Source organism: Lepisosteus platostomus, chromosome 4, assembly GCF_059453375.1.
Source record: "Lepisosteus platostomus isolate fLepPlt1 chromosome 4, fLepPlt1.hap1, whole genome shotgun sequence".
NCBI classification, from domain to species: Eukaryota; Metazoa; Chordata; class Actinopteri; order Semionotiformes; family Lepisosteidae; genus Lepisosteus; species Lepisosteus platostomus.
Window position 1 is genome coordinate 48,250,100 of NC_142614.1, and position 26,887 is coordinate 48,276,986.

General features: G+C 35.6%; 1 protein-coding gene across 2 annotated transcripts in view; it reads left to right on the forward strand.

Moving 5' to 3' along the window:
• Positions 1-26,887, forward strand: part of unm_sa41569 (un-named sa41569) — a 66,254-nt gene that overhangs the window by 28,428 nt on the left and 10,939 nt on the right. For both annotated transcript variants that reach the window (XM_088629698.1, XM_088629699.1), the window contains 16 exons: positions 88-190; positions 1,881-2,006; positions 6,318-6,426; positions 7,067-7,183; positions 8,397-8,497; positions 10,681-10,767; positions 11,808-11,873; positions 12,599-12,712; positions 17,512-17,623; positions 18,169-18,215; positions 18,773-18,838; positions 20,863-20,982; positions 22,626-22,711; positions 22,980-23,027; positions 25,838-25,885; positions 26,474-26,565. In XM_088629698.1, the coding sequence (XP_088485824.1) occupies positions 88-190; positions 1,881-2,006; positions 6,318-6,426; positions 7,067-7,183; positions 8,397-8,497; positions 10,681-10,767; positions 11,808-11,873; positions 12,599-12,712; positions 17,512-17,623; positions 18,169-18,215; positions 18,773-18,838; positions 20,863-20,982; positions 22,626-22,711; positions 22,980-23,027; positions 25,838-25,885; positions 26,474-26,565 (1,442 nt within the window). The remainder of the gene's footprint in view (positions 1-87; positions 191-1,880; positions 2,007-6,317; positions 6,427-7,066; positions 7,184-8,396; positions 8,498-10,680; positions 10,768-11,807; positions 11,874-12,598; positions 12,713-17,511; positions 17,624-18,168; positions 18,216-18,772; positions 18,839-20,862; positions 20,983-22,625; positions 22,712-22,979; positions 23,028-25,837; positions 25,886-26,473; positions 26,566-26,887) is intronic.

Consider the following 26,887-nt stretch of genomic DNA (forward strand, 5'->3'; position numbering starts at 1 on the left):
TTTGAAATGTAGCATTAGATAAGCTGCATGTTTGTACGGTATACTGGACACTGACAGAGTTTTACAATGTTGCTATTTTCCTTGCAGATATCTTAATGGCCAATACGGCACAGAGGAGATGGTGAGCTACTGGAGTAAAAAGTACAGTGAGGTGTGCAATGCTATGGATATGGTTGGATTCGAAGAACAGGTGAGAGGTTGTTTTGTGCTCTAGCATTCAAGAAGAAAAGGGGACTTAAATATTTCATGCATACCGTAAGGTTATTCAACAGATTAGAATGAGCAGTGAACTATGATGAAGCAAAATGGAAGGTATTCATTTCATACACGACACTCCTTCATTTTTGTCCTTCAGGTGTCTGGTATTTCTTTTTCAGACTTTCTTTTATTTATGTTACTTCTACAATATTAATCCTAAAACAATTCTTCAGTGAGGGTATTTGTTTTAGTGTTTTGTGTGTTTGGTCTCAGAATAATTTTGCGTAGCATTTTATTCATTAAAAAAGCCACCACAGTTAAGAGGAGCAAAATCTGTACATTTAAGACAACTGAAAAAATAATAAAAAATCTACATTTGTTGTATGCTACAGTAAATAGTGTTTATTACAGATATTACAAATATTTTATCTGAAGACCTGGCTAATGCTGTTTTGTGATTTCCAGCATGAATACACAGCTCCTCTTCAGAAATGCAAAGTGGAGAAAGATCTGAAATGTCAGCTTTTGTCAAAGTTAAAAAAACCAATGCCTTTATGTATTGTAAAAGATAATTATTATTCTTTTATTACAGTTTTGGGAAATATCTTAATTGTACTTAATGGTCCTTTTGGCAATTTCCAACTGAAGTGTTAATCCAACAAACTGATGGCACAGAGGTTTTGTTTTCTTGATTAGGGTGGCATAAATATTCTGTTTTTATATTATATTATTTCTTGATTTCAATTAGGCTTGACATTTAGCCAGCAGCCATGTCACCCTGCAGCTTACAATTGGCAGCCCACTGAAGCTAAGCAGGTGTGAGCCTGGTCAGTACCTGGATGGGAGACCTCATTGGAAAAACTAAGGTTGCTGCTGGAAGAGGCGTTAGTGAGGCCAGCAGGGGGCACTCACCCTGAGGTCCATGTGGGTCCTAATGCCCCAGTATAGTGACGGGGACACTATACTGTAAACAAGCAGTAAAACTTGTTGAGACGTAAAACCGAGGTCGTGACTCTCTGTGGTCATTAAAAATCCCAAGGTGTTTCTCGAAAAGAGTAGGGGTGTAACCCCGGTGTCCTGGACAAATTCCCTATGCCTCTATATGAATGGGCTACATTACTTTGTTCTCCCCCCCCCCCCCGACAAGCGGACCCTGCTGATGCAGGATTAATGCTTAGGTTTAGGTTTGACATTTAAAAGGTTAAATCACTCTAGGCAACATTCTAGGTATTTTCAGATATTGAACGTGGATCTCTAGTTCTGTAAGTAAGCTCCTTGTCAGCAGAAGGCCCAGAGCATCCAGGAATACCACAACATGCTCTATGGATCTGTACCAGAGCACCTGTGTCCAATTAATTCTCAAAGTAACGTGGACATAATCACTATTAGTCACAGATGATCAATTAATCAAATGACACCATGACACCAAAACATTTTCACCTTTCACGATTGCCTTTATCGTATTTTTTAGGATTTGATCTTTTTGAAATTTACTTTTCTCAGCTCTCAAAATAGATGCAAAATCATAGAGCACAAGTAAAATGTAAATGTACGGTATATACTAGTAAACTATATGTTCCTTAAACAATCAGGAATAAATTGGGTGCAGGCTTGATATGCTGATCATCTTTAGAAAATTATGGTTTTGTGTAGTTATGATTACTTTTACATTTTCTTTTTAGGAGCAAGTGGACATGATGACAATCCTGGCTGGGATCTTGTCTCTAGGGAACATTATGTTTGAGCCACAGGACAATGAGATGCTGAAAGTTAAAGCAAAGTCTGTTGGTTGGCTCAAAGCTGCTGCAGTGAGTGTTACTTATCTCTCTCTCTCTGTCAAAATGCTGGAAGAATATATCCAAATGTTCAGAATCTAGAAATAAGGATAAAAAATTTCAACTAAATTAGAATCTCTAACAAACTCTCACAACCTTTGTAAAAATAAAGGCAGTGTACTGTATATGTTCTCAGAATTACTCACATCCAAACAAGTCATAGCTTGACTTGTTTTTCTGGCAATTAAAACTAAGCCTTGAATTGCTTATCCTTTGAAAAAGCATACATTTCACAAGATATTTGAATATCATATGTAATATCAAGAAGCATTTTTTAAAGACTTTTAAACAAAAATGGTATTGTCTTTATAATGGCATTTATTTTCCCAGAATAGTTTCAATCAAATAAAAGCATTTAGCTTTTTTTAATGTTCAACAGTAGTGTATAGCAAAGGACCCTATCCTTTTAATGAAATACTACATTTGCAGTCTGTGGTAACTTTGATGTGGGATAATTTTCTAGAGCTGAAACACCTCCCACGTTAAAATTACAATGCTTAATTTTCCCTTTGCTTCAAACTTTCCTGTGTTTTTGGAATTTTACTCCTTTTTCATTGGCTCATATTGGTAGCATCAGTTTTGCTTCCCCTAATCTTCCTTCCAGAGGAAGTTTGGTTAGCAAATTTAGCCCTTTGAAAGTAATAATCCTATAGAGTAGGATAAAGTGTATTTAAGCTGCATCCAATGTATTTGCACATGTTTGTCCCTTTCCTGTGAATTATGGGTTTCTTTCTTTCAGAAAAGCCAGGTTAATGGCTTGAACAACATAGATGAGCATCTTATTTTAGACTATCTGTGATATGTCTATCCTATCCTCAGTCTGAATTGCGCAAACTGTTGACTTCCATTTTGGATTCCTGTGTTTTTGTTTCATTGTCAATGTTTTGGAAGTTGAATAAACTTTAATACCTTTCAGCACTTTGAGTACTGCTGGCGAGTCCCACTCTAATCTCCCGTCACAGACTGAAGAGATTACATTTTTGAACCTTTCTACAGTATGAAAGAAATATCCATTAGACCAGAAATGAACCTAGTATCTCTTTTTGTACAAGTGTAACAGTGCTAAAATTATGAGGACGATAAAAGTGAAGAGCTAATATTAATATTCACCTTGAACATGAATTATAGAACATAACAAATACATGAAATATATAGGAAGGTACATTAGAATGTGGTTTGAACAGACTGAATCTATTAATGGAAACTACAGACAAGGGCTTTGCAGCTATTATAGCCCATATTGACTGTGTTTGAAAACATAAATCAGATTTTTCTGTATTGCTTTTCTTTTGAGCCTAGATGATAAAGCATGTTGAAAATAGGTAAAATGTGTTTCACTTAATGTTTCACATCGGATAGCACCCTGAAGGCAAGCCAGAGTGAAGCCTGCATTTTCACACTAAGGGTTTCATGTTGCTTTTCTTCTGGTGCTACAGTTTTACCCTTCCTACCAAAGACATGCTGGCTACTTTAGTCAGACATTCTACTCCCTTCTTTGTGCCCCTGCAGTGAGCTGGTGTCCTGCCCAGGAGCCTGAAGTCCCACTACAGTCCTGGGACACACCTAATGTGTTAAATACATTCAGAGGTCTTCATGACACATTTAAGGATGTGTACCGTAAAACCAAAAAGTACACAATCTCTGTGCTGAACAACTAAAATGTAATATTTTCTTGTGTGACACAGGCTCATACTGTACATTAAGAACATAAGAAGGGTTACAGACAAGAAGAGGCCATTTGTCCCATTTAGGTCATTTCACAGTAATGACCTTATAATCTCTAAACCTTGTAATCTCTTCAGTACTAATACAGGACGGACTGAATTTAGTTATCACACAATTTCGTCGTTTAGTAACTAAACATGAAGGGATCTATTATAAGGCTTTGTTCAGAACAAAACATGTTTAGGAGCTAAGACCAGACCACACGTTGGTTTTTTTCCACCCTTGCCCAACCATAACACATGGCCAGAAATAAACATCTATTCTTGCTTGACCTTAAATCTTGTGTCGGAGTTTCCATGAGAAAAGAGGTGAAGTGTGATTTTGTCGATCTTGATTTTAAAAGCACTTTTGCCTTCCATTAAACAGTTTTCTAGTTAAAAACAGAACTCTTTTATGTTTTATTATAAACATACTGTATGAACACCAATGCTTGGTGGCAGACTTTCTGGGCAATAGAGAAGACTACAGTACGGTCTGAAAATCATTAGGTGTGAGTGTGTGTGTTATTAGAGAATAGTGAATGCAAGCCTTCTACAAAAGAAGTGTCAAAATAAATCTTCTGATACAATGTTGTGTCAGAGCTGGCTTGTACAAGACTGAACCTCCACTCTTGCAGCCCCAGGAGTGTTGCAACAGCCTGTTGCTGAGGAACAGGGTAGAGGTGAGCAAAGGGACAATGCTACTGTAGGTTATCAGCGTTAGACATGCGAAGTGAATGAACGTTGCCCATTGTCTGGCTGCACTAAGGCGACAGTTATACTATGACCTCTAACTAGTTAAGGTCTAACTGCAGCCCCTTGCCATGGGGTTTCAGCCCGGTTTCCTTTGTCGATATTTAAACATGAGTTATTGCTGCCCTTCACCAGTTTAAAAGATTTTAACAGATCACTGGGCTTAGTTTACATCTGGTCGCCAAAGATAAGCTGCATGCGTTTCTAACAGAGCATTGATGCTATATTTGGAAACTGCAGTCTGTGTTTCAAGAGCCAAGGCAGACATTTATTAAACTGTGTTGCTACACGTCCCACTCATAATCAGCAACATCTCTTTTGTGAAAACATTGAGATATCGCATTTAAGGGGTCAGAGCAAAAATTTCCTTTGTTAAATATTTGTCACTTACTCTTCTACAAATAGTTTATCATTTTAAGCATTCTTAAAATCTCCTTTTTATGAGGTGTTTGGTTTATATTCATTATTTTGGTAGGACATTTATTTAATTTTTGAATTTTGACTTTTTTCCAGGCAGTGTGCATAAGTGTCATTAAATTATTTAGAAAAAATAAATTCTTTACTCCTGAACATTTTTTCTTACAGTATCTGTCACTTTCTTTTTTAGTTTTTTTTTTGCCATAGCCTTGCTTCATCACCTTTTAATATTATGTACTGAATATCCAGTGCTTTCTGCTTTTTAAATACTGAAGGTATTATAGTGTATAGATGTGCAATAAGAACAGTCGAGAAACCCACAACAGTGCCAACACAACAGCGGATTTTGTTGGTAACTTGGACCGTACTCTGCTGTTATGTCTTTATCAATGATCGCTATTGTGGTGCACAGAACACAGGAAAAAAACAATAAAAAATATTTGGTGGTTAGTCTTTTAAAGACATTAACCAACTTGGAGATGTATATTAGTATGTATAGAAGATTCACAGTAGATAATAATATTTAAATTACTAATGTAGGGTTTGTTTTGCGCTCTGGCTGATGAGGCATTCCACTATTTAAACAATAATAGTAATATTAATAATTTCAATATTTTATTCAACAAACAATAGATAATGTGATTAATGTACTTTTGAATAAAAAAAATCTGTGGCTAAACATAGTTTCTGTGTCTTTAAAATGGTTACAGGCTTGCACTGTGGTCTGTTTCTACTCTATAAAACAAAACCTGCGCTGAATTAAAGGTTTCACATGTTACTGTACTTGTGAATTTGTCAAAAATTAAATGCATTTGCCAGTAGCTTAATTATTATTTTGGATAAACTGCTGTAATGTATAACTTAATGTAAGAAAATAGCTTATTACAGTGATGTATCTTTACTGGGTCACTCGGGAGTATTCAAATCCTTCCCAAGAGAGGCTTTTGGTGTGATGGCTTTTGCTTTTATTTGAGCTGTGAGATTTGAATACATAAGATGTAAAGTGGCTTTAAGTTAGGGTCCAGCCACATGGTCCTATTTTTGATATTTTAACATTCCTAAACCATTGTTTTTTCTTGAGGGATAATAGTCAGCATACAAAGTGTAATATGAAACATGATCTTGATTCAGTAAAACAGGATTTGGTCCACTGGCAGTTTCTAAAGCTTGGCAAGGTGAAGAAAACCACATTTTGGCTTTAGTTGCAAAGACTTGCCATAGCCTGAGCCATTGTCTCTGATGTTATGTGTAAGTCATACTCTTTTTTTTTTTCTTCTTTTTTTTAGTGTCAGCTTGCCTTACGGTGCTGAAAAATCACAACCGTTACCCAGTGAACCTTAGCTGTTTGTTAGAGCAAACATTTCATCTGCCATCTTACCTGTTTTTTTTTTTTTTTTTTTGTGGGTTTCAGGGACAGTTTGGGGTCCAGGAAGAGGAACTGCTGAAAAGCCTGATTTGCACTATGTCAGTTACAAGAGGGGAGTCCATTCGCAGGTACCACAATCAACAGCAAGCCGAAGGTACAAAGGAAGTTTGCCTTAAATCTGATGTCTCATTGTGATGAGAGACCATGCTGTACTGTTGCTTTGCATTGTTTGCATTGTTGCATTCTTCTGACTTCTACACAGCTACTTAGCACTCTGTAGTTTAGGTGGGTAGCTGCGTCAGCATGCGTAGGCTGCAAAGGAACAAGTAATACGTTTATTCTATGCTGAAAAAAAGGAGAGGGAAAACACAACGTTTTGGCCGTTGGAGCCTTCTTCGGGTGTGCAAATCAAGTCTCGCATTTTGAGTTCTTGTTTTTTAGTGTCTTAGCACTTAGCACTTAGCACTTAGCACTCTGCTGCTGTTATGGTTAGGAGATAATAAAAGCAGCTACAGCTGGTCTTTGTGGCATAATCTTGTTGATGTTCCCCTTATTCAGTGTAAAGAAGTAGACTTGAAGAACTCAAAATGTGAGACTTGATTTGAGTAATGCAGCTCTTTCTGCCCTTTGCTTGAGAGGCACTTACTGTAAATGGGTACAAGTGTTGCTTCACATCGTTTTTGTCAGCTGTACTTTGCTCTCATCCTCTTGCAATGTGGTGGTCATGCATGTTAACTCTTCATTTTGAAGTGAAGAAGCATTAATGATTGGGCTTGTTCTCTATTTCTTTTCAGACGCACGTGATTCCATTGCCAAAGTAGCCTACGGTAGAGTGTTTGGCTGGATTGTGAGTAAAATCAATGAACTTCTGGCCCCCAATGTGGATTCTGATGTAGAGCTAATGGAAATAGGTGAGTTAGTAAAAGTTTTGCTATTAAACAGATTTATGTACTTGAAAAGCTGCTTTGTAGTCACATACTCAGTAAGCAATAAGAATTAAATTAAAGGCAATAAACCTATCATTTAATTTCTCTATACTGTTTTGCACAGAAGTGCTGCAGATTGTGAAAATGTTTTAACATCACTATGTAATTGTCAGTTTTCTGTTTTCACTATATTAATGAAGGGGTATTTTTTGTTGTAGTAATGTGGAGGAATCCATTTTTTTTCAAGGCCAGAAAGAACACGTTTTTGTTGGAAACTCTTTAATTTCAGAATAGAACTCAGAATAAATTTAATTTCAGAATAGAACCCACTCCAAGTAAGTTAAACATGATAGCTCAGAATTTTGTATCGATGTAATCTCTGCCATTCTTTTTGATACATCAGGAAATGTTTTAAGGACACTTTCATACAACTAAAGATGTCATCAAATAAAGATTTAAATGTCTCTTAATTATAGTTTAGCTTGTCTTACTTATTTCATGTAACTCCAAGACACAAAAACAGAATGTGCGCCTATACAGACAAATTTTACTTATGCAAACTTCATATACTGTATATTGTGGTATTTTTCTGTCCATTTAAATATAAATTGTACCTGTTATGTTTTTCCTCAAGAGTTTTAAACTAAAGAATATTTATACATGGTGTATACAGAAAGCAGTAATATTTTGTGAATGTTGCTCATTAGTGTAAGTTCTTCCCTGTAATTGTGCAGGTCATTATCTGACCATGCATGTTCTGTTTGTCCTACAAATGATTTATTTTCCGTTCTCAGTTGATACTCTGTGTCGACACTGGCTTTGTTGTCATGTTTACCTACACTGCCTTGTCCACAACAAGTCTTAAAATGTCCTTTTTTGTTTAGAGATACCTTTTGTTTTCTTTTATTTCAATATGCAGTCTCATTTCAGTGATGTCTGCCAAACAGTTTCTAACCTCTAATTGGGAAGTGAGTATATCTGAGAGTTGTCAAACAAATCAAAGAAGACTGCAGTTCTTTTCACTGCCCAGTTTGTAGCAATTAAGCCAGATGGCAATACAAAATATGGCCTCATGAGTGACAAATTCACAAGACAATGTGTAAGCAGGGGGAAGAAAATGTTCTGATGAAATAAGTGTACAGTTATTATAAACCTTTGTTTTATTTTTTAATGTTTGCTTCACTGACTTCTTATGCAGGAATCTTGGACATCTTCGGATTTGAGAATTTTGCTGTGAACCGCTATGAACAGCTATGCATTAACCTTGCAAATGAACAGCTGCAGTATTTCTTTAACCATGTAAGTTGACAACTAGTGTGGTTAAATATGAGTTGTAAGTTCTTCTGAATTGTGTGTTATATTTGGTACTGTGCATTTTAAGTACCTAGCTTTAGATAAGGAGCTTCTTTTGAATCTGGTTGGGTAAAAACTATTGTAGTATCCTGTGCACCACAAACGTCCTTCAGTGCCTCGGTTTAATGCAATGTCCTTTAGTCATAGCCAGCATTTGTCTGCCACGGTATACTGTATAGCAGTGGCACCCAAACCTGGTCTTGGAGGAGCACTGCATCTTCTGGTTTGTGCTCCAGCTGAAGTCATAATCACAGACTAACTGATTTCAGTTTTCTGTCTGGAGCATTTTGAAAATTTGCTTTCAGTTCTTAAAATGTCTTTGACAGTTGTAATTAGTATCAAGCCTGTATACATTTCTCTGTTTATGTACTGCCCTCATTCAGGTGTGTTGCCTGAAATGTAACCGGCTGGACCTCTGCAGAACTAAAAAATGCTCTTTGTGAGCTTGTCTGATATACTGTCATTTCCACGTCTGTTCATTAGTCAGAACTAAGGGCAAGGAAGAAAAGAAAAGGCTGTGTAACGTTTTGTATTCTGAAATTATTCATTTTCATAATCAAGCAAATAGATCAAACGTGTCATCAGTTAACACTGGAGATGTAGAGCTCGGCTGTAATGAAAACCAGCAGACACAATGTTCTTTTAGGGCCATGTTTGGAAACCACTGAAATACGTAGAAATATTTTTTTTCCCCACTGTTGTTGTTGTTGTTTTTTTCCACATCAGTTTTTGAATATCTGAAAAATTGTAAACCATGACAAGTCAGTTTTTAATGGCTTCATTAAGATTCTCTTATCATACCGTTTGTCTGGGGTGAATTAATATATATATATACAATATAACATTTAGATACAAATATATTAAGTTTATAAGGGGTATAGGGGGTGTACTGTAAATAGAATATACAATATAGTATATACAATACTCCACACTGCAAATAAAAATGACATATAGAACCCATATACAGCGCCCTCTATAAGTGCTGGGACAGTGAAGTCAAAATTGCTATACTCAAGCAATTAGGATTTGAGATAAGATGAATATGAGGCAAAAGTACAGGATGTACAGAAAGTACAGCAGAAAAAAGTACCTTTTATTTCTGGGTACTTCTGTGCATATACTGTATGTTCTAATTATTTTATCATAATACTACTTTTTGTTTTCCATCCCCCCCCATTTTAGGTGAGAATAAGTAATGAGAAAAATTAATGTAAATTAAATAAGTATAAAACTTAGTATTTGGGTGAAGATCCTTTGCACAGGATAAGTGCATCAAGCCTATGACTTACTGATGTCACTAAACTCTTGATTTGTTCTTTTGAGATTTTTTGCCAAGCCTGTGCTACAGCCATTTTCAGTTGTTGTTTGTTTTGGGAGATTTCTGAAATGCATGCTTGATTGGAATTATATCATTGACTTGGCCAGTCTAAGACTTTCCTCTTTTTTTTTCCTTGATGAACTCCTTGTTTGTGTTAGCAGTGTGTTTTGTATCATTGTCTTGCAGCATGATGAAGTGCCTGCCAATGACTGGAGACATTTTTTTAACATAAGCAGGAATTAGGCTTTGCCATTTAGTGCTTTCATATTTCAATATGGAAAATACTTCTTTGCCAAATATTTTTTTTTATATTTTAGCAGCTCATTTTTCTGATTTTTTTTAACAAGAACAGGGCCATTTCCAAAACATTACAATTATAGGAAAGTGATCTGTAGTCAATTTTTAAAAATAGAATTATGTTGTTCTGCTGTTATTAGTTTCTGTCATAGATCAAGAATATTATGGTCTTGTGCTTTAACCATTAACAGTAGGAAAAATATACTGTCTCATCCTTTTTGTGATAAAGCAGTGATATGAAAGATGATTTTGTCTCATTCTGCTTTAGTACGTTATCTAATAACAAAAAAGTTCTATTGATATTAGTAAATCATAGTGAGGTGTGGAGTAGTTTTTGGGGTTTTGGACAGAGAACCATTCTGTTGTACCCTTAAGTAAGGATCAGTAAAATACCCCAGCTATTGTATATACTGTAAATAAATGTGTACAAAATGTAATATTCTTTGAATAAAAGCATCAGCTTAATAAAATTAAAACAATTAATCAGTGAAAATTGTTTTTTTTTTGTTTTTAGCACATCTTTTTAATGGAGCAAAATGCATATAAAGAGGAGAACATTAAATGGAGCACAATTGAATTTAAAGACAACAAACCCATCCTGGTAAGAAAACAGTTTTGTAGTCTTTTCTTGCTCACAGTTGAAGTTCACGCAGTCATACACACAAATAATTTCCAAATGCACCATGGAATGCTCTGACTAAGCTAGAGAATGGGAAATGCTGTCAAAGTGGTAGAGAATCACAGTCCTTAAATGGGTACCAGGCATAACAACACTTAAATCAGTCAAATTTGTTGGTTATAACTAAGCCATTATTTATTGATTTTACAAGTCAGTGTTTTGGTATACAGTACATAGCTTATTTGGGACCAAGAGATATGTTGTCTTTTAAAAAGTTAAAAATGTTCTCTATTCTCTCTATAGCATTTGTCATCAAACTCGGGGATTTTACTCAGGATAAAAAGGAATGTGTTTTTGTTCATAAATAGCAATGTCTTGTGATCTCTTCTGGCACTGCAAATAGCACTTGTCAAAGACCCTGTAGTTTTGAAAGGGTAGAGGGGTAGTCTGCTTCTATTCGGATTCCTAAAAAATAGAAGAAAATAGAAGCTATTCTGATAATGTGTTTGTAAATGTGAGAATTAGAATTAAGAATTAGCTGTTCTCTTGCCTTGTCTTAAACTGCTAAGTAGCATTTGGAAAACTACAGACTAATGTTTACATTTTAAAGGTCATTAGAAGACATTAATGCAATTAAATGTAATAGTAATATCGTTTATTACCCCCTTATTTCAGATTGAGAAAGAAACCTAAAAAATGAAATAGTATTTCTTTACCTAATATTGTTTTATATTCTACCAGCTCTTTTTTAGAAGAAAAACTTGTGACTTATACAAATAAATATGCCTGGTTTTCAAATAATGCCCAAATGTACTTGAAGTTCCATGATTATTGATGGTAAAAGGAGGACATCTAGTGGCCACTATAAGTATCAGTTCTGTCCTGTTTTGACCACAGTGCAGAGTGCACTTCATACAGAGTTTACCAGAGTGAGGACTCCTGTATTTTAACATGTTTGTTTTAAAACTCGTGTATTTTCTATCCATAATTCATAATGTTTTTCTTTTGTCTTGTTTACTCAGGAACTTTTCTTGGCAAAGCCTTTTGGGATTTTCTCTCTGCTGGATGAGCAAAGTACATTTCCTCAGGTGTGATTTGATTAACACATTTTAACAAATCACATCATTGAATATATTTTTTGTGTATTTTGTGTAAATCCACGTGTGGAGTTTCTTTAACACAGCTGCCCATGATAACAATCCAATTTTTCTTCTAGTGAGCTCTTATAATGCATAATAACTAATCGCTTAAGGATTTATTTCCTTATTCCTTATTTATATTGAAGGCAGTCATCTAGAGTCATTTGCTTTAAGAGTGATTTTGAGCAGATGGCATGGTGGAGCAGTGGTTAGCATTGCTGCCACATAGCGCCGGGGCCCTGGGTTCAGTACCAGTCTTGGAATGCTGTCTGTGTGGGTCTGTGTTCGAGTGGGTCTCTTCTGGGTGCCCAGGTTTCCTCCCATAGTCCAAGAACATGTTCTAGTTTTCAAGTTTTAATGCTAAAATTAAAATGTTTAATTATTAATATTGCCCAGCAGGTGGGAGCATGTAGTCATTGTACAAGATCTACTCATATGACACCCTATTGTGCTTTATTGACATGATTAAATACTCATCAAGCAGTTGTGATCTCGGGAAAATGTTAACAAATGATTTGTCTGTATAAAAACTTTAATATACTTAAAAGTAATTAATATGTCTGGCAAAAATATTTAAGAAGTTACTTTAATGACTTCAGTTTTAAGTTTCTGTTATTCAAGTGTAAATACATTGTTCTTAACCTGAATCTTCCCTTGTCCTTTTTTATCTTCAGGCAACAGACAGTAATTTTGTTGAAAAGCTCAACGGCAAATTCAAGGGGAACCCACACTACGAAATTGTCAGAGGTCATAACCCTCTGTTCACGGTTGTGCACTATGCTGGAAAGGTGAGTCTGCTTACCTGTATACCTGCATCACACCTCACTACCTGTGCTTCTCACACAGACCTCTCAAGTTAACCTTTGTTCATCAACACAAATTTTTATTAGTTTTTTTTTTACATGGTGATTTTAAAGACTTGAAAAAATGCAAAACCACAGGAATGTCATACTGTGTCGCAAGTAGAGAACGGAGGAGGATCTTCTTGTGAGATATTGGTGAATATAAAAAAGGCTTTCTCTAATCTTGTGGGGAAAAAAAGTTGTACACCCACCTGTCTTTTTAGAGCTTACAGCAAAATCACTATAAATATAAACATGTTGAAACTATATAGATAGATAATACTTTATTAATCCTGTAGGGAAATTGATGATATTTGATATGAAATTGATATGTCATTCTTACTTAGTGCCTCTAGTTACAACTGAGTGACATATTGAGTGCTGGCCTGCGTTGTTTTTCACTGAGTTAGGAGAAACTATAAGAACTGTCTTCCAATGTGTGAAAAACCTCTTGAGTGGTGTGCTTACCTACTGTTTGCAGTGTCAAGCAATGTGGTCAGTGTCATTTTTCCATTGTGGTCTAAAGTATAGTTCGCTTCTGATCAGTGGCTTACCAAATTTTATCATGATCTCCTCTTTTGGGTTACATGTTTACTTGTTTTTGATAACAAGGAGTCTTTGGCAGTGGAGTTTCTTCCTTGTAACCTAATCTCATCAGACTTCAGCAACTACGACAGGCTGGGTCTGGTCATTTCTGGTCAGTACTGTTGTGCAGAACTCTAAGCCAGGTTCCCTGGTCCTTCTTTGTCTTTTCTTTTTGTTAGCAGAAAGGCCAAAAGAGAAATTAAAATGGATCTTGCAATAAGTAAGAAAAATAAATAAGACATTCCTTCAGTATTACAACAGTAAATCAACCATCAAGGATGAAGTGATATTTTCCATGACAAAAACAGTAGATGGTGAAAGAGAAATGGTTATTGTTCTAAACAAGTATTTGGGTTCTTCAGTCTTAAGCAACTGAAGAGGGAGAAATGTTTAAACACTTAAGATTAAGAATTCCCAGGGCTCGATGGCATCTTACCAGCTGTACTCAGTGAAATAAGAGGTGTTATTTAGAGGCCCTTAACTCATCAGTCATTTAAGACAGGTGTAGTACCCAGAGACAGAAGAATAATATATTCTAATATAATCAGAAAAGGGGTGAGAAAACTGGTACAAGCTATTATGGACCAATAAGTTTGACTTCTGTCAAATGTAAGATAATAGAAGCAATTATAAGTCCTAAATTTGAGAATCATGGAGATAACGTTATATGGAGATAAGAGAACAGTCAACATTGATTTAGCAAAGGTTGATCTTGCCTAAACAACTTGTTCAAGTTCTTTGAACAGGCAACAACAGTAAAGGATTCACTAAGGGTATATTATTTGGTTTATTAAGATTTTCAGGTGGCTTTTATTAAAATTCCACGTAAACAAATACTTCTCAAATTGCGGGGAGTAGTAGGTATTCAGAGAAACACGTGTTAGCATGGAGTATTGGAATGATGTTATTAGTGTAATGACACAGGGATCTGTACTAGGACTACTGCTGCTCTAGATCAGTGATCTAGTTTTTGGTATCATTATTAGACTAGTCAAGTCTGCAGATGATGTCATATTGGGAAAACTAGCAAACACTGTAAAAATTCAAGACCATGCAAACACCTGGAAGATGATGTAAAATTAGGCAAGTGCAGGGTTTTGCATGCAGGGTGTAGAAATGTAAACTATAAATACAAAGTAGGAAACATTGAACTAGAAAAGGCTGCTTATAAAAAGATTTATTACGTTGACACATTTATATATTCTAGACAATGTTGGGATGCAAATAAAATTATAGGATATGTAATTAAAAGTGTAGAATTGAAGTCAATAGGTGTTATGATAAAACTGTATATTGCACTCGTAAGGCCTCATTTAGTTTGGGTACCACTTTATAAGAAAGATATCGCTGCTCTGGAACCAGTGCAGAGAAGAACCAGTTACATTGTGGGGCTTAAGAGAATGCCCTACACTGACAGGCTGAAGGAACTGAACATTTAAGTCCTAAACGGAGAAGACTACATGGGGACCAGGAACAAGAATTCAGAATCAACAAAATCAGCCCAGTGGATTTCTTCAGTGTAAAAATCCATATTTAAAACCGAGAATAGGGAACACTTCTTCTCCCAAAGTCTTGTGGAGTATGAAATGACCATTTCAAGGTGATATTTTGGCTGTTTTCAAGAAATGGGATTCCTGAGTGAAGTACAGTAACGTCTAGATGAGCCGACTTTCTCTTGGCTGTGACATTTCTGTTTTTTTGCACTCCTATACTATGGCACCTTTGGAAATATTCTGGGATCTTCACTCCAGTGCGATAGTCTACTTTATACTTGCACTGTCTAGTCTTTCTGAGTTTACCTCTTAGTTTAGCTGTTAATGTAAGCTCTCAGTTCTACACCCCATCTGCTGTATAGTGGGGTCAAAGGCACAGATAGTCTGGCCCACGTCACTTTACTGGTGGATGAAGAGGGTTTTTTCCTGTAAGATAAGCAACATGGTGATCTGGCAGGTAGCATTGTTCCCTCACACATGTGGTTTCATTCCAGATGGGGGCATCTTCTGTCTCAATTTAACATGTTCCCCATTTCTGCACACGTTTTCTCCAGTTTGAGCCCAGCTTCCAACGACATGCTGCCGTCTGTGATAATTTAGTGATGTACTGCAGTCCCACCTTGTGCCCTATGCTTCCAGGATAATCTCCGGGGTTTCACGATCCTTACTGGAAATATGTGGTTTTCTGATAACAGAAGAATGGAATCCAGTGTCAGCAAAGATTAACACACTGCATTCAACATTTATATCTATTCACAGAGCCCTGTTTACATGACCTCATTTAAGAGCATTCCTCTTAAACTTGCTTACAGGTTGTTACTTGTTTTGAGTTTCTGTCCTTGGCTGCAGAAAAGACGTTGCTTGGAGTTTTGTTTTGAGCATTGTAATCATGTGAGCATTATGGCAGTTTATGTATATTAGTCTACCTCGAGTCATCAACATGTTTTTTGTCATATGACTTAACATATTAAAGTTTAAAAGTGCTTTCTTACAATGCCTTGTAAAAAATGTATTCACCCCTTTCCAATGATGTCCCTTTGTTGAATTCCGAACAACATTCAGTGTGATATACAAGTACAGTATACACAATGTTATTGAAGAAGTTCAAGTAGGTAGCCGCCTCACACCTGAAGAAGGCTCCACTGCTGAAATGTTTGTCTCTTTTCTGTTCAGCATGGAATAAACCTTTACTTGTTCCTTTACACAAGGTTATAGTGTATACTTTAAAGTAATATTTTTAACTAGAACTTGAAATGTCAAAAGAACATTTTCAGGGGTGAAAAAAAGGTGAATGCAAAGCAAAAAACTAAATTACGTCAGATGCACGAAATGTGTTGGGCAAGTTGCACAGTTATTTGAGTGGCTTTTGTCTATGTGTAATAGTGGTTCAGGTACTTTTAGAATAAAAAGACCTGTTTTAAGGTCCCCCAGTCACGCAGTGAATTTTAAGCAAAGATTCAGCCGTGAAGATGTCCTAGCAGTCTTCAGTCCAAGAGACGCACTCTTAGAAACAGTGTCTTGGGTTCGTTAATTGCTAGTCAATACCCCCCTTTCACACCTGAGCTGAAGACTGACACCTACTACAGCACATCATGATCAAACTGCAGATTAATCCTTCATGTACATAGCCATGCCCTCCATATATATCTACATGATACATATGTTCCTCATGGAGTACAGGATGACTCTTAACATCCATGGCTTTTTGAAAGATAGCTCTTAAATTTCTTTAAAATTAGGTCTGTAGTTGTGAAGTATTTTATATGGTAATTGACTGGGCCAGAATAGCCAATATAGTTCAAATTTGCTTGCAGACCAGGGTCCTGTCTGGGGAGGGGGGGGTCTCTAGTTGTCATAACACCATGGAAACCAGGATGAGCTCTGATCTAATGACCCACTGTGGTTCTGGTCTGCACTTTGCCTTTTTGTATTGGAGTTACTTGCAAAAATACAAGTAAATATGCCTAAATACTATCAGTATGCATAATATAAAGTATAAGCTCTATTTTACATTCAATTTAATTGTGTACTTTTTAACTACAAGTGTTCCTTATAGCACAAACAATTAAGATACATATTACAAATAAATATAGTAATGTTTTTTGGTCTGTGACAATGCAGTGAAGTATCCCATTGGAATAAAATTGTCAACATGACATTAAAAAACACTGTACTGCATTGTTCTCTTTTGTATATGTACTGTAACTTACCAGTTATAAATATCCATATTTTAACTTAAAAAATTAGTCTATTAAAGAGAGCAAGAGAGTACAGTACATATTACAGTTTATTTTTGTGATTCAGTGGCAGACCTTCAGACTGCATAAAATAAAAGTCACTTTTTATTCCTAAAAGCACACCTCCTTAGCTTCTTCCTCTATCCTTGCAATCTGTTTATTTGTTTGTCTTTATGAAATAAAAAGCTGTATTTTTCCATATATCAGCCAATTTTGAAATATTTATTACTTTACCACCTGACATTGTGTTTCACTTATCACAGAAATCAAGCATTATGTGTTTAGTTATTTTAAAACAAATAGCTTCAGAATTTTTTAGGCCAACATAAACTGCTGGTTTATTTGAAACTAGACCAAACTTATTTAGGAACTTTTATAGCTGAGTAATTTTGTGACCTCATTATTTCCCCCTCCCTCTCTCTCTCATTAGGTTCAGTATAATGCCAGCGGATTTTTGGAAAAAAACCGGGACACGATCCCAGCCAGTATCCGGGGGCTATTTATCAACAGTGTTACACCCTTGCTCAGCGTGCTTTTTGCAGGTATGCTGTCAGGGATAGTTCAGATTAAAGCAGTGGCCAAATCAGAAGAAAGAAAAATTTTAAGCAATAAATTGATATGAACAGTGAATCCTATGCTTTATATGTTAAAGTATATGTCTGGCAAGGCAAGATCTGCCACTGTTCTTATTACTATTATTATCATTATTTTTAATGCAGTCCAGGTCAACTTGTATGTCTCAGAGTTTAAGGGAAACTTTACACAAGGGAGTACCTGTAATGTTTTGTCTGTTTGTCATTGTATACTTAATGCACACAGTCACTCAAGAATAGAGAACAAAGACATAATCAAAAGATATTTAAAAGCTGTTATTAAAACTCTTAGACCTGGATACCCAGTTCGTTATTTGCAGATTACGGTTCCAAATTAAATATTAAATTCCAAATAAGTGAAAGGCTTAGATCATGTTTTCTCGCTAAATCACATTCTTGTTTCAAATTTGTCATCACCCTAGGCTGTCATAATGTGAATTTTGATTTATCGTCACCCTTCCTCTAATCAGTGTGTTTTGCCATTTGAATTTCAGCTACAATATCCAGAACTGGCACATTAATGCCACAACGAAGAGCCAAGGTACTTAAATTGTTAAATCAGAGTTTCACATTTAAATTACTCTTTGTGTGTTTTTTTAGTTTGTCTTTAGACAAACACACCCCTTTTCCTGTTTAGAGACATATTTTCCATTGTTTTTAAGGGTTCATGAACAAAGATTTCCAAGTTAGTCGGAATTAATTCTAAATGCAAACTTAGTTATAAAAAAAAGTAAAATAAATTATGCATAATCTTACAAAATAATAAGGATTATTTTAATACACGAAATAAGTCAAATTTAAATGCAGATCACCTTTATTTGTAAAAATTGAAAAGCCTCTATGAAGCAACACCAGATAAAATACTATGTGAGTGAAATGCATAGTCCTGTATGTACACTGTATTGGTTCTGGCATGTCATTGTTAAGAAAAAGTACAAAGAAAATAAGGGAGTACAGAAAATGAAATTGCAGCATTTTATGCAATTAGAAAATTGTAACGGACATTTTGATAAAAAGTTGTTTTCCTAAAATGCATAAAGAGTACATTGATTTTTAGCCTTTCTGTTCTGTCACATTTGTTTAATGTTTTTGTGTTAGGTCTTGCAGGCTGCAGAAGACAATTTTAACTCGACCAGAAAGCAATCTGTAGGTGCCCAGTTCAAGGTATGTAACCCCAGTAAAACGGAGTTTTATTGTATGGCTACAAAGGTTTATTAAACACCATTTAATAAACCTTTACATGTATATTAAATGGAGCCAAAATTACAGCCAAAATTCAATCAATACTCCTGCTCCTTCCTTCTCAAAGTGAAAAGAGACGTCAGTTTTTTTTTCCTTCCCATCATGCTTTGCTTAACAGCACTCTGCCAAGCCCATCTTCACCACCCTGGCAGCAGACTTGGCTCTTCCCTCTTGATTGGTGAAGCTGGACCACTTGTCCTTGTGTCCATTTTGTCAGCCCTCTAGCTACGTGGGTGAAGGCAAATGTAATGATTGTGAAGGATTCTAAGGCAGGATCAGTAAGCTGCCAAGACAGAAAGTAACAGTCCAAGCACAAACCAGGCCAGGGTCAAAAGTAAACTAGGTTCAAAGTTTGGAGCAAGCGAGGGATAAAACCAGAAGTATCAACCTAAGAAGAGCAGAGAGAATGCCGAGACCAGGGCAAGATCCAGGGCAAGGGCAAGAGTGAAACGTGGCAGCTTAGAGAGCAGAGTGCTGATGGCAAAAACTCCCAATACTCATCGTTGCATAGTGAGCAGAAAATCATAATTTTAAACTGCAATATTATCATGCCTCACAGCTAAAGTAAAACTCTAAGCATGTGACTGTACTGTATATCACTCTCTGAGACATAAAGTAACTCCATGGGGTTACTGTATGTCTCATAGATTGGAATAGAGAAAAATAAAATTGGACACATTGGGATCATGTTTTCCTGTGGTTTACTTGATCATACAGTAGATTTGTTTTTTTAATTGACTGTGACTCATTTGAGCATTTGTGAACTTTGAGTCCTGTCACCACCAGTGTTTCAGTATAAGGCAAGGTGGGATCCACAGTAGAAACAGAGCAATGACTCAGACAAGTGCACATTTCAATTACAGAAATAACAGAAAGTATAAGCAATGGAACTGATAATTCAAGATTTAAAAGAAAATAATAATTCATCCTAATTAATAATCCAGCTAATCAGTAAATACTGTATGTGAACAAAGGCTTGGAAAGTAAGGAAGTATGAATCAAGTTCTACTAATAAAGTAGGGTTAATCCATCTTTCTAATCTATGTCACAAATCATTTGGATTCAAAGATCCCAAACATAAAGTTTATTTCCACATATAATTATTTCAGGTGTCAATGATTTACATCATAGGGTTTTGTTTTCTCCTTAGGCATGAAAACAGAGACTGTAAAATGAGTCCATTTGCTCAGCACAAGTTTCCTTACACAATCATATCTATAGTTTGTAAGGTTTTTTTTTTTCCTTGGCATAACAGGATTAGTTTCTGTAAGGGTCTAGTCCGTTTCTTTAATTGGTGTTTGATGTTTTCACATTCATCTCTGGCTTACAACCAGATCTCACACATTCTTCTTCATGGCTCAAGTTGCATCTGGAAAAAATGTTCTCGGCAGAAGTTATTAAGTTGTCATAAATTCACTTTGTACACAGGTGATCTTTCAATCTGACAAAACTTAATAGACGAGCATGTAGGAACAATTGACTTCTTGTTTAATGGTGTCCTGAAGACACTAAAAGACAAGATATTATTTTTTAAATTGGTGGATTTATATCTTAATATTGAGATGTTGAATAATGTTCATATTAATTTCATTTTCAGCAGTGTCCACTTGAAGGCTTGGTAATAATCAGATTGTTGATCTACAGTAATTGTCATTGTCATTTGTGCTCTAGCACAAACTCATGAAAAGTCTATTCCCTTAGACTGTAGGATGGGACAGTCTGATCCATTATGTAGTGACATCTACATATCTTATATTGTAATATAAGTGAGATCTTATATTGTAGACATACAATATAAGATATCTTTATAAAATGTTATTGATTCTTTTTCAAGCAAATCTCCTAAACACATCTTAATGACTTTGTCTAAGGTTTGTTTTGGAGTTTTATCACCACTGTAGCAGTATTCAGTTGAGATCCTTTTTTTTTCCTTTTGTCTTTTCCAGCATTCTTTGGCTGTGTTGATGGAGAAAATGTTTGCAGCGAATCCACATTTTGTTCGGTGCATAAAACCAAACACAAACAAGCTGCCAGATAAAATGGACCCAAAGATTTTAATGGACCAGGTTTGTGGAAAACTTAACTTTTTGTTTTGAATGTCTTTTTTTCACTAGGAAGTTTTATATTTAACACAGTGAGTAATCTGATATATCTGCACTATTTGTTTTAAAGTATTTAGAGTTCCTTTTTTAATTTATGATGTATACTGTAGTGAGCATCAAAAGAAACATCACTTTATGTGTGTTTTTAGAAAAATACGAATACAGATTTTGAATATTGTTGTCTTTGTCAGCATTTGCTTAGCTATACATATGACTCATCCTCTTCCTTTGCAGCTGAACATGTTAAATTCATATTATATGAGGCCACGTGCATTTGCTGGGCATGATGCAAGGGAAAGTGAAAGTTGGGAGGCAGGACTTGAAATTGAGTTGATATGGTATAGGTGTCTGAAACATATAGGAAGGAAAAGAAAGTGTTCCTTAGAGTGAAGTTCTGGATAGTAAGTATTGTTAGGCAGAGAGAAGGTGCATTGGCTTCAGTTAACTACTTTAGATGTTTTTATGTTAAGAGCTCTGCGAGGCAGAAAGCATGCCCTGCAGGTTTGGGCTGAAAAATACAGTCTTTTTAATATAAAACATTATTAACATGTCAAAATCTTCTTGGCATTATTATACTTATTAATCTGTTTGAATGCCAGGGAGAATCGAGTGTGTTAAAACACTTAGGGATATTAACAGAATTCAACACTTAGCTCTAATTATCTGCTATTTTAAGATGTTTTTAAAGGGGATAATGACCAGAAATACCCTTTAATTAGCTGCAGCTTCCTCTCAGAGAATGTTCCATTCTCCGTAGAAATACACAGGGTTGAATACTGTGTATTCAACCCTAAAGCAGCTGTGTCTTCAACCCTAAAACTCTTGAAGCTTGATAGTACAACACATTGTGTTTTGGCGCAAATTGCGCCAAGTGTTGGAGGCTTTCAAATATTTCCAATGTTCTTTTTTCTTTAATCCATCTCCTACATTGGTAGACCATGGGTAATGTGGCCAAGCGCTCTAAGGAGATGGATTAAAGCTCCAGTCCCTTCGGAGGAGTGGGTTGTTATTCCACCACTGCCAAAATCTCATTGTTAAGAATCACTTTTAGGATAGCAGTCATCCTGGTTTCTCACTTTTCTCTCCCCTTCCCCCTGGTAGGGGTTATAGCAGCATAAAGGCCCGAACCTCCAGATTCAGAGACATTTTCTTTCCGCCAGCTTTTAAGATTATTTAATTCTTCCTCCACCACTGACTCACACTGATGTTTTTTTGCAAACTGCTTGTGTTTTTAAGTTGTTTGTTGCTGTTGCTGCTGCCATTCTGTGTTTGTTTTGGTGTTTCCTTAAATGTCTTTGTATTGGAGCATACGCACAAATAAGCATTTCACTTCACCTGTATATGATGCATAAAATATGTTGAATGCTCATTACTCTTCAGATGGTTAAGTATTTCATGCTTTCTAAGGTATTTGTAAAGGACAATTTAGTGCTCCTAAATCTAATTTTGTGCTCCTTTGCCAGCATGTCGGTAGCTTTTCAGCAGAGTGAACACAATTGCGTAATTTAACAATTAGTGTTAAGAACGGAGGAAAGAATTATGTGCAAAGTGGTTTACAGATAATTACACATACTAAGATTAATTGATCAGTTGTTTTTTATTTGAAGTTGAGGTATAATGGCTTATTGGAGACCATTCGCATAAGGAGAGATGGATTTTCCTGGCGGCCCTCCTTTGAGGAATTTGTAAAAAGGTATGTCCTGTTTATCATATTTGTGCAGCATTTCTAGGGCCTCATGTTCCATTCTCTGTGGAAATATAAAGTTATCTCCTTTTCAAATAATTTTATTACCTGGTTTCAGATCAGGAACAATGAGGGGTAATGAGTTAATCCAGCTTGTTTGGCATGACTGATATGAAATAATTGATTTCGTCCCATTTTTTCGATTGGCTGTTTCTGTACTAGGGGAACCTATTCCGTCTTTACAAGAATATTTAATTTTCCACTTTGTTGTGTACAGGTACGGCATTCTCCTGATTAAGCCAGATCTGCCTTTAAACAAAGAAAGGTAAGAGTAAATTATATAGCTTTATAAATATTAATGCTATAACACTAGGTAGGGAGGATATGTGTCTGTGTAGGCAAAGGAAAGCAGTCCTGTACAGTCAGCAGTAAAGTAGTACAGTACTGCTAAACACAGTACATTCATTGGAGAGAATATTGAAGATTTGTGATTGTTTAGAGTAGGCAAGATTTCAGTTTAGTGGCTGCATAAATTCATTTATAAATCCCTTACAACCTTTAATTCATGCTTAGAACATGAATAAAGTGGTAGGATATGTCACTATTAATCATCTCTGTTGTTCTTAACTGGGAGATATTTATCAAGTAACAGCTGTGAGTTCTTTGTTGTGAGATAGTGAGTTGCACCTCTTAATATAAAATGTAACTCTTTTTATTGTTACCCTTACTTTCTCAAATAATTTTATTTGTTCCATTTTCATATGGCCACACATTATGGGTGAATTACAGATAGTGGAAATGCTATACATTGCTGTCCATAAGTTTTAGGTTTTAGTAGATAATAGATCTCAAATGTTTTAAGGTTGTATTGTATAAAAAGAGACTTATTTTCTTGTAAGCATCATATATATTAGCAGTTCTCAGAATGCACACTGCCCCCTCCACACAGTATGTCACCAGCTCAAGCACAGTAATTATTATAATATTTTATCCTGGCAGGAACATATGACAGTGGCACAGAGCTCTTTCTCAATCACTTTCAGACATTCTCTGTTTTTGTTATGACTGCCTGTCTTAAATCTCACCTCACAATATTCCAATGTGAACAGTTTTAGAGGGTTGGCTTTGTCTCTGTGTACACACAGAACTTGCAACACAACTTTTTGTTTACTCTACCAAACTTGCATATAAACAATTTTATTTTATTAACTTTTTAAGCTCTTTTTTGATATGCGAGCTTTCCACATTTCCATGGAACACTAAGCCAGGATGTCTGTGTCATTGCTAAATGGTAATGACATTGGAATAGAAATGGCTATCTGAAATATAAAACAAGCAAATTTCCCAATTTATTATGTGCAAAAATATTGTGTTTGAGGGAACTGTCAAAATCAGTATTGTTAGGAAAAATTGGCCCTAGGTGTGAATGTCTGTGTTTGTATCTGTCTGCCCTGCAATGGACTGGTGTCCTATCCTGCCTTGCACCTGTAGCATGCTGGGATAGGCTACACCTCACCCGTGATCCTGAATTAAAAAAATGTGGTTTGAAAATGGATTGTTGATATTAATAGGATCTTGCAAGTAGAAGGGAAGATGAATTTAGACATCGTAATCTGTTCACAAAGCTGCATTTTCTCCATCCATGCATGTGCTTGGACTGACCTAGTGATTGATTTTCAACAAGTAAATGGCCCTAAACATTGTCCATACTTCTGCTTGCCTTAAGAGAAATAATTATATGGGTTTTCAGTGGATATTTCAAGATCCAGGCTTGAAACATACAGAAAATGTGTAGTTTAACATGAAATAAACTTTAAGTTCAAAGGTGCTTGTAAGAAATTACATTTTGTATTAACTGTTGGAAATACAGCTGGAAGTCATTGCCAGGGATTATTCTTCATCATTTTCAGGAATTAAGGGATAATTAATTCCTTGTATAGGTAGGATTCTTTAGTATGTTTTCCAGTAGCTACTATAGTTTCCAAACCTTACTCTCCTTCTTTAGGTGGAACCCAGCTATTGGAGTCATTGCATCAAACTTGATCGGGTCAAAACAATAACACTATTACAGCACGTCATTTCAACGCATGAATGTCTGTACATACTGTACACATGTTCATACACTAGAATGCATAACCAAACATAATTTGATATACTGTATGCAGACACTCAATTTCTGGTTGAATCCATCAGTGATTTGTATCAATTTCATCATAGTAACTTATCACATTTAGCTTGAATGGAGTTTGTGGAATTCTTAAAATATCAAAATTTTTCCTAAAAGATTGACAGGACCTTTTACATAAAGTGACTTCCTTTTCCTACAACACAATTTTGAGGTCACAATTCTGTTATTGTCTTTATTTATTTTTCTCATTTCATGCATTATATGTTTTTTTGGTGTTTGTGCTTTAATTGCTTAAACTAAATTTCATAAAGTGAAAATATTCCCTCCAATTATTTATAAGTCTGGGGATGTGTAAAATAATTGTACTAGCCTTAATCTAAAGGCTTATCCAAAGCACAACAAAGGCTTGTGCAAAAATTCTATAAAACAGAAAATGCAGACCTACTGTATGCACAGCATCCTTAAATTGCACCATATAAAAAGACATAGAAATTACATTTTGGTTATATATTTTACATACTGATTTTGCAGGTTTGTTCTGAGGATTTGTGCATAGATGAATAAAGGAAACAATCTAAAATCTATCCATAAAGACATTACCACACATAATATGTGCATTAAAACTATAACATATTGTAGAAATTGTAAGGTTTCGTGTTACTTTGGCTAGACTTTTTTTGTAAAGCATTCTAATTTACATAAAAGAGATCAGGAAGTATTGTGCGTCTAGATTTAATGTTTTGTTAGCTTGATCAGTGGATTGAATTGATCATATGAGCAATGCGTTTCCTGTGCACCAAAAATAAAATTGTTGGGACTCCGATCGTTTCAAATTGTTCTAAAGTTATGATGATAGCCCTTTTGAATCAGGCACAGTTACTGTATGTTCAAATCCAAACTAAAACGTTTGAATTTCTGTGTTTGACTTGATTATGTTAATTTCATTGTGATCTTATATAGCTGATGTAGATGACTCCAATGCATGATATTGTTTTCCCTGTCTCCAGCTGTTTACAGATTCTGAATACCACTGACCTCAAAGACTGGAAATGTGGGTAAGTTGGACCAGTGAAAACAACTTTTATACAAAGGCCAAGGGTAAAATGTTAAAAAGTATTTTACAAAGTTTATACCAAACTGGGCGGAGCGGTGGCTCTGTAGCTAAGGATCTGCGCCTGTGGCTGGAAGGTTGCCGGTTCAAATCCCGCGGCCAGCAGGGGAATCCTACTCCGTTGGGCTCCTGAGCAAGGCCCTTAACCCCAGCTGCTCCAGGGGTGCTGTACAATGGCAGACCCTGCGCTCTGACCCCAGGCTCTCTCCCTGTCTGTGTGGCTCATGGAGAGCAAGACGGGGTCTGCGAAAAGACAAATTCCTAATGCAAGAAATTGTATAGGGTTAATAAAGTGATGTTGTTGTTGTTATTATTATTATTATAGTGTTCCTTTATGTAACAATTCCTTTTCATCCGATTATTATAGTAATCCAACTGTTTGCTGAAAAACTCTCATTATTAATATTGAATCTAGAAGCTCAAGCTTTCAGTAGGAACCTGAAAAATATCCAAATCCAAATAAAACATATAATTCTGATTTTTTTTTTAATGAAAGATATTGATTTTAACTCTACCTTTTTTTCTGCATTAGATCCTCACGGCTGTTTTTTAAATATTGGCACCAAGAGCAGCTGACTAAACTCTTAGACAGACTGGAAAAGGCAGCCATAGTCATCCAGAAAAGTAAGTTTAATTACACAGGTGAGACAGGAGTGTGGATGTGTGTGTATAGAAAATGTGAGATGTCTTTTCAAGGCTGAGTAATTAAACGTCAATTATTTTTTGCTGTCATTTGTAATGTCTCATTATATAATATAAATTTGGTTTGAAAGTAAAATTTAGACATAAATTTGGTTCTGCACATGGAAATCAATCTGCATTCAGCTTATTTCATTATTTGCATCAAGTTACTTGATTATTTAATGACCCTCCCTTTAGATTTTAGAGATACCCCATGGCAAGATCACTGCACGTGACTTATAAAAAACGAGTTAAACCTCCTTCA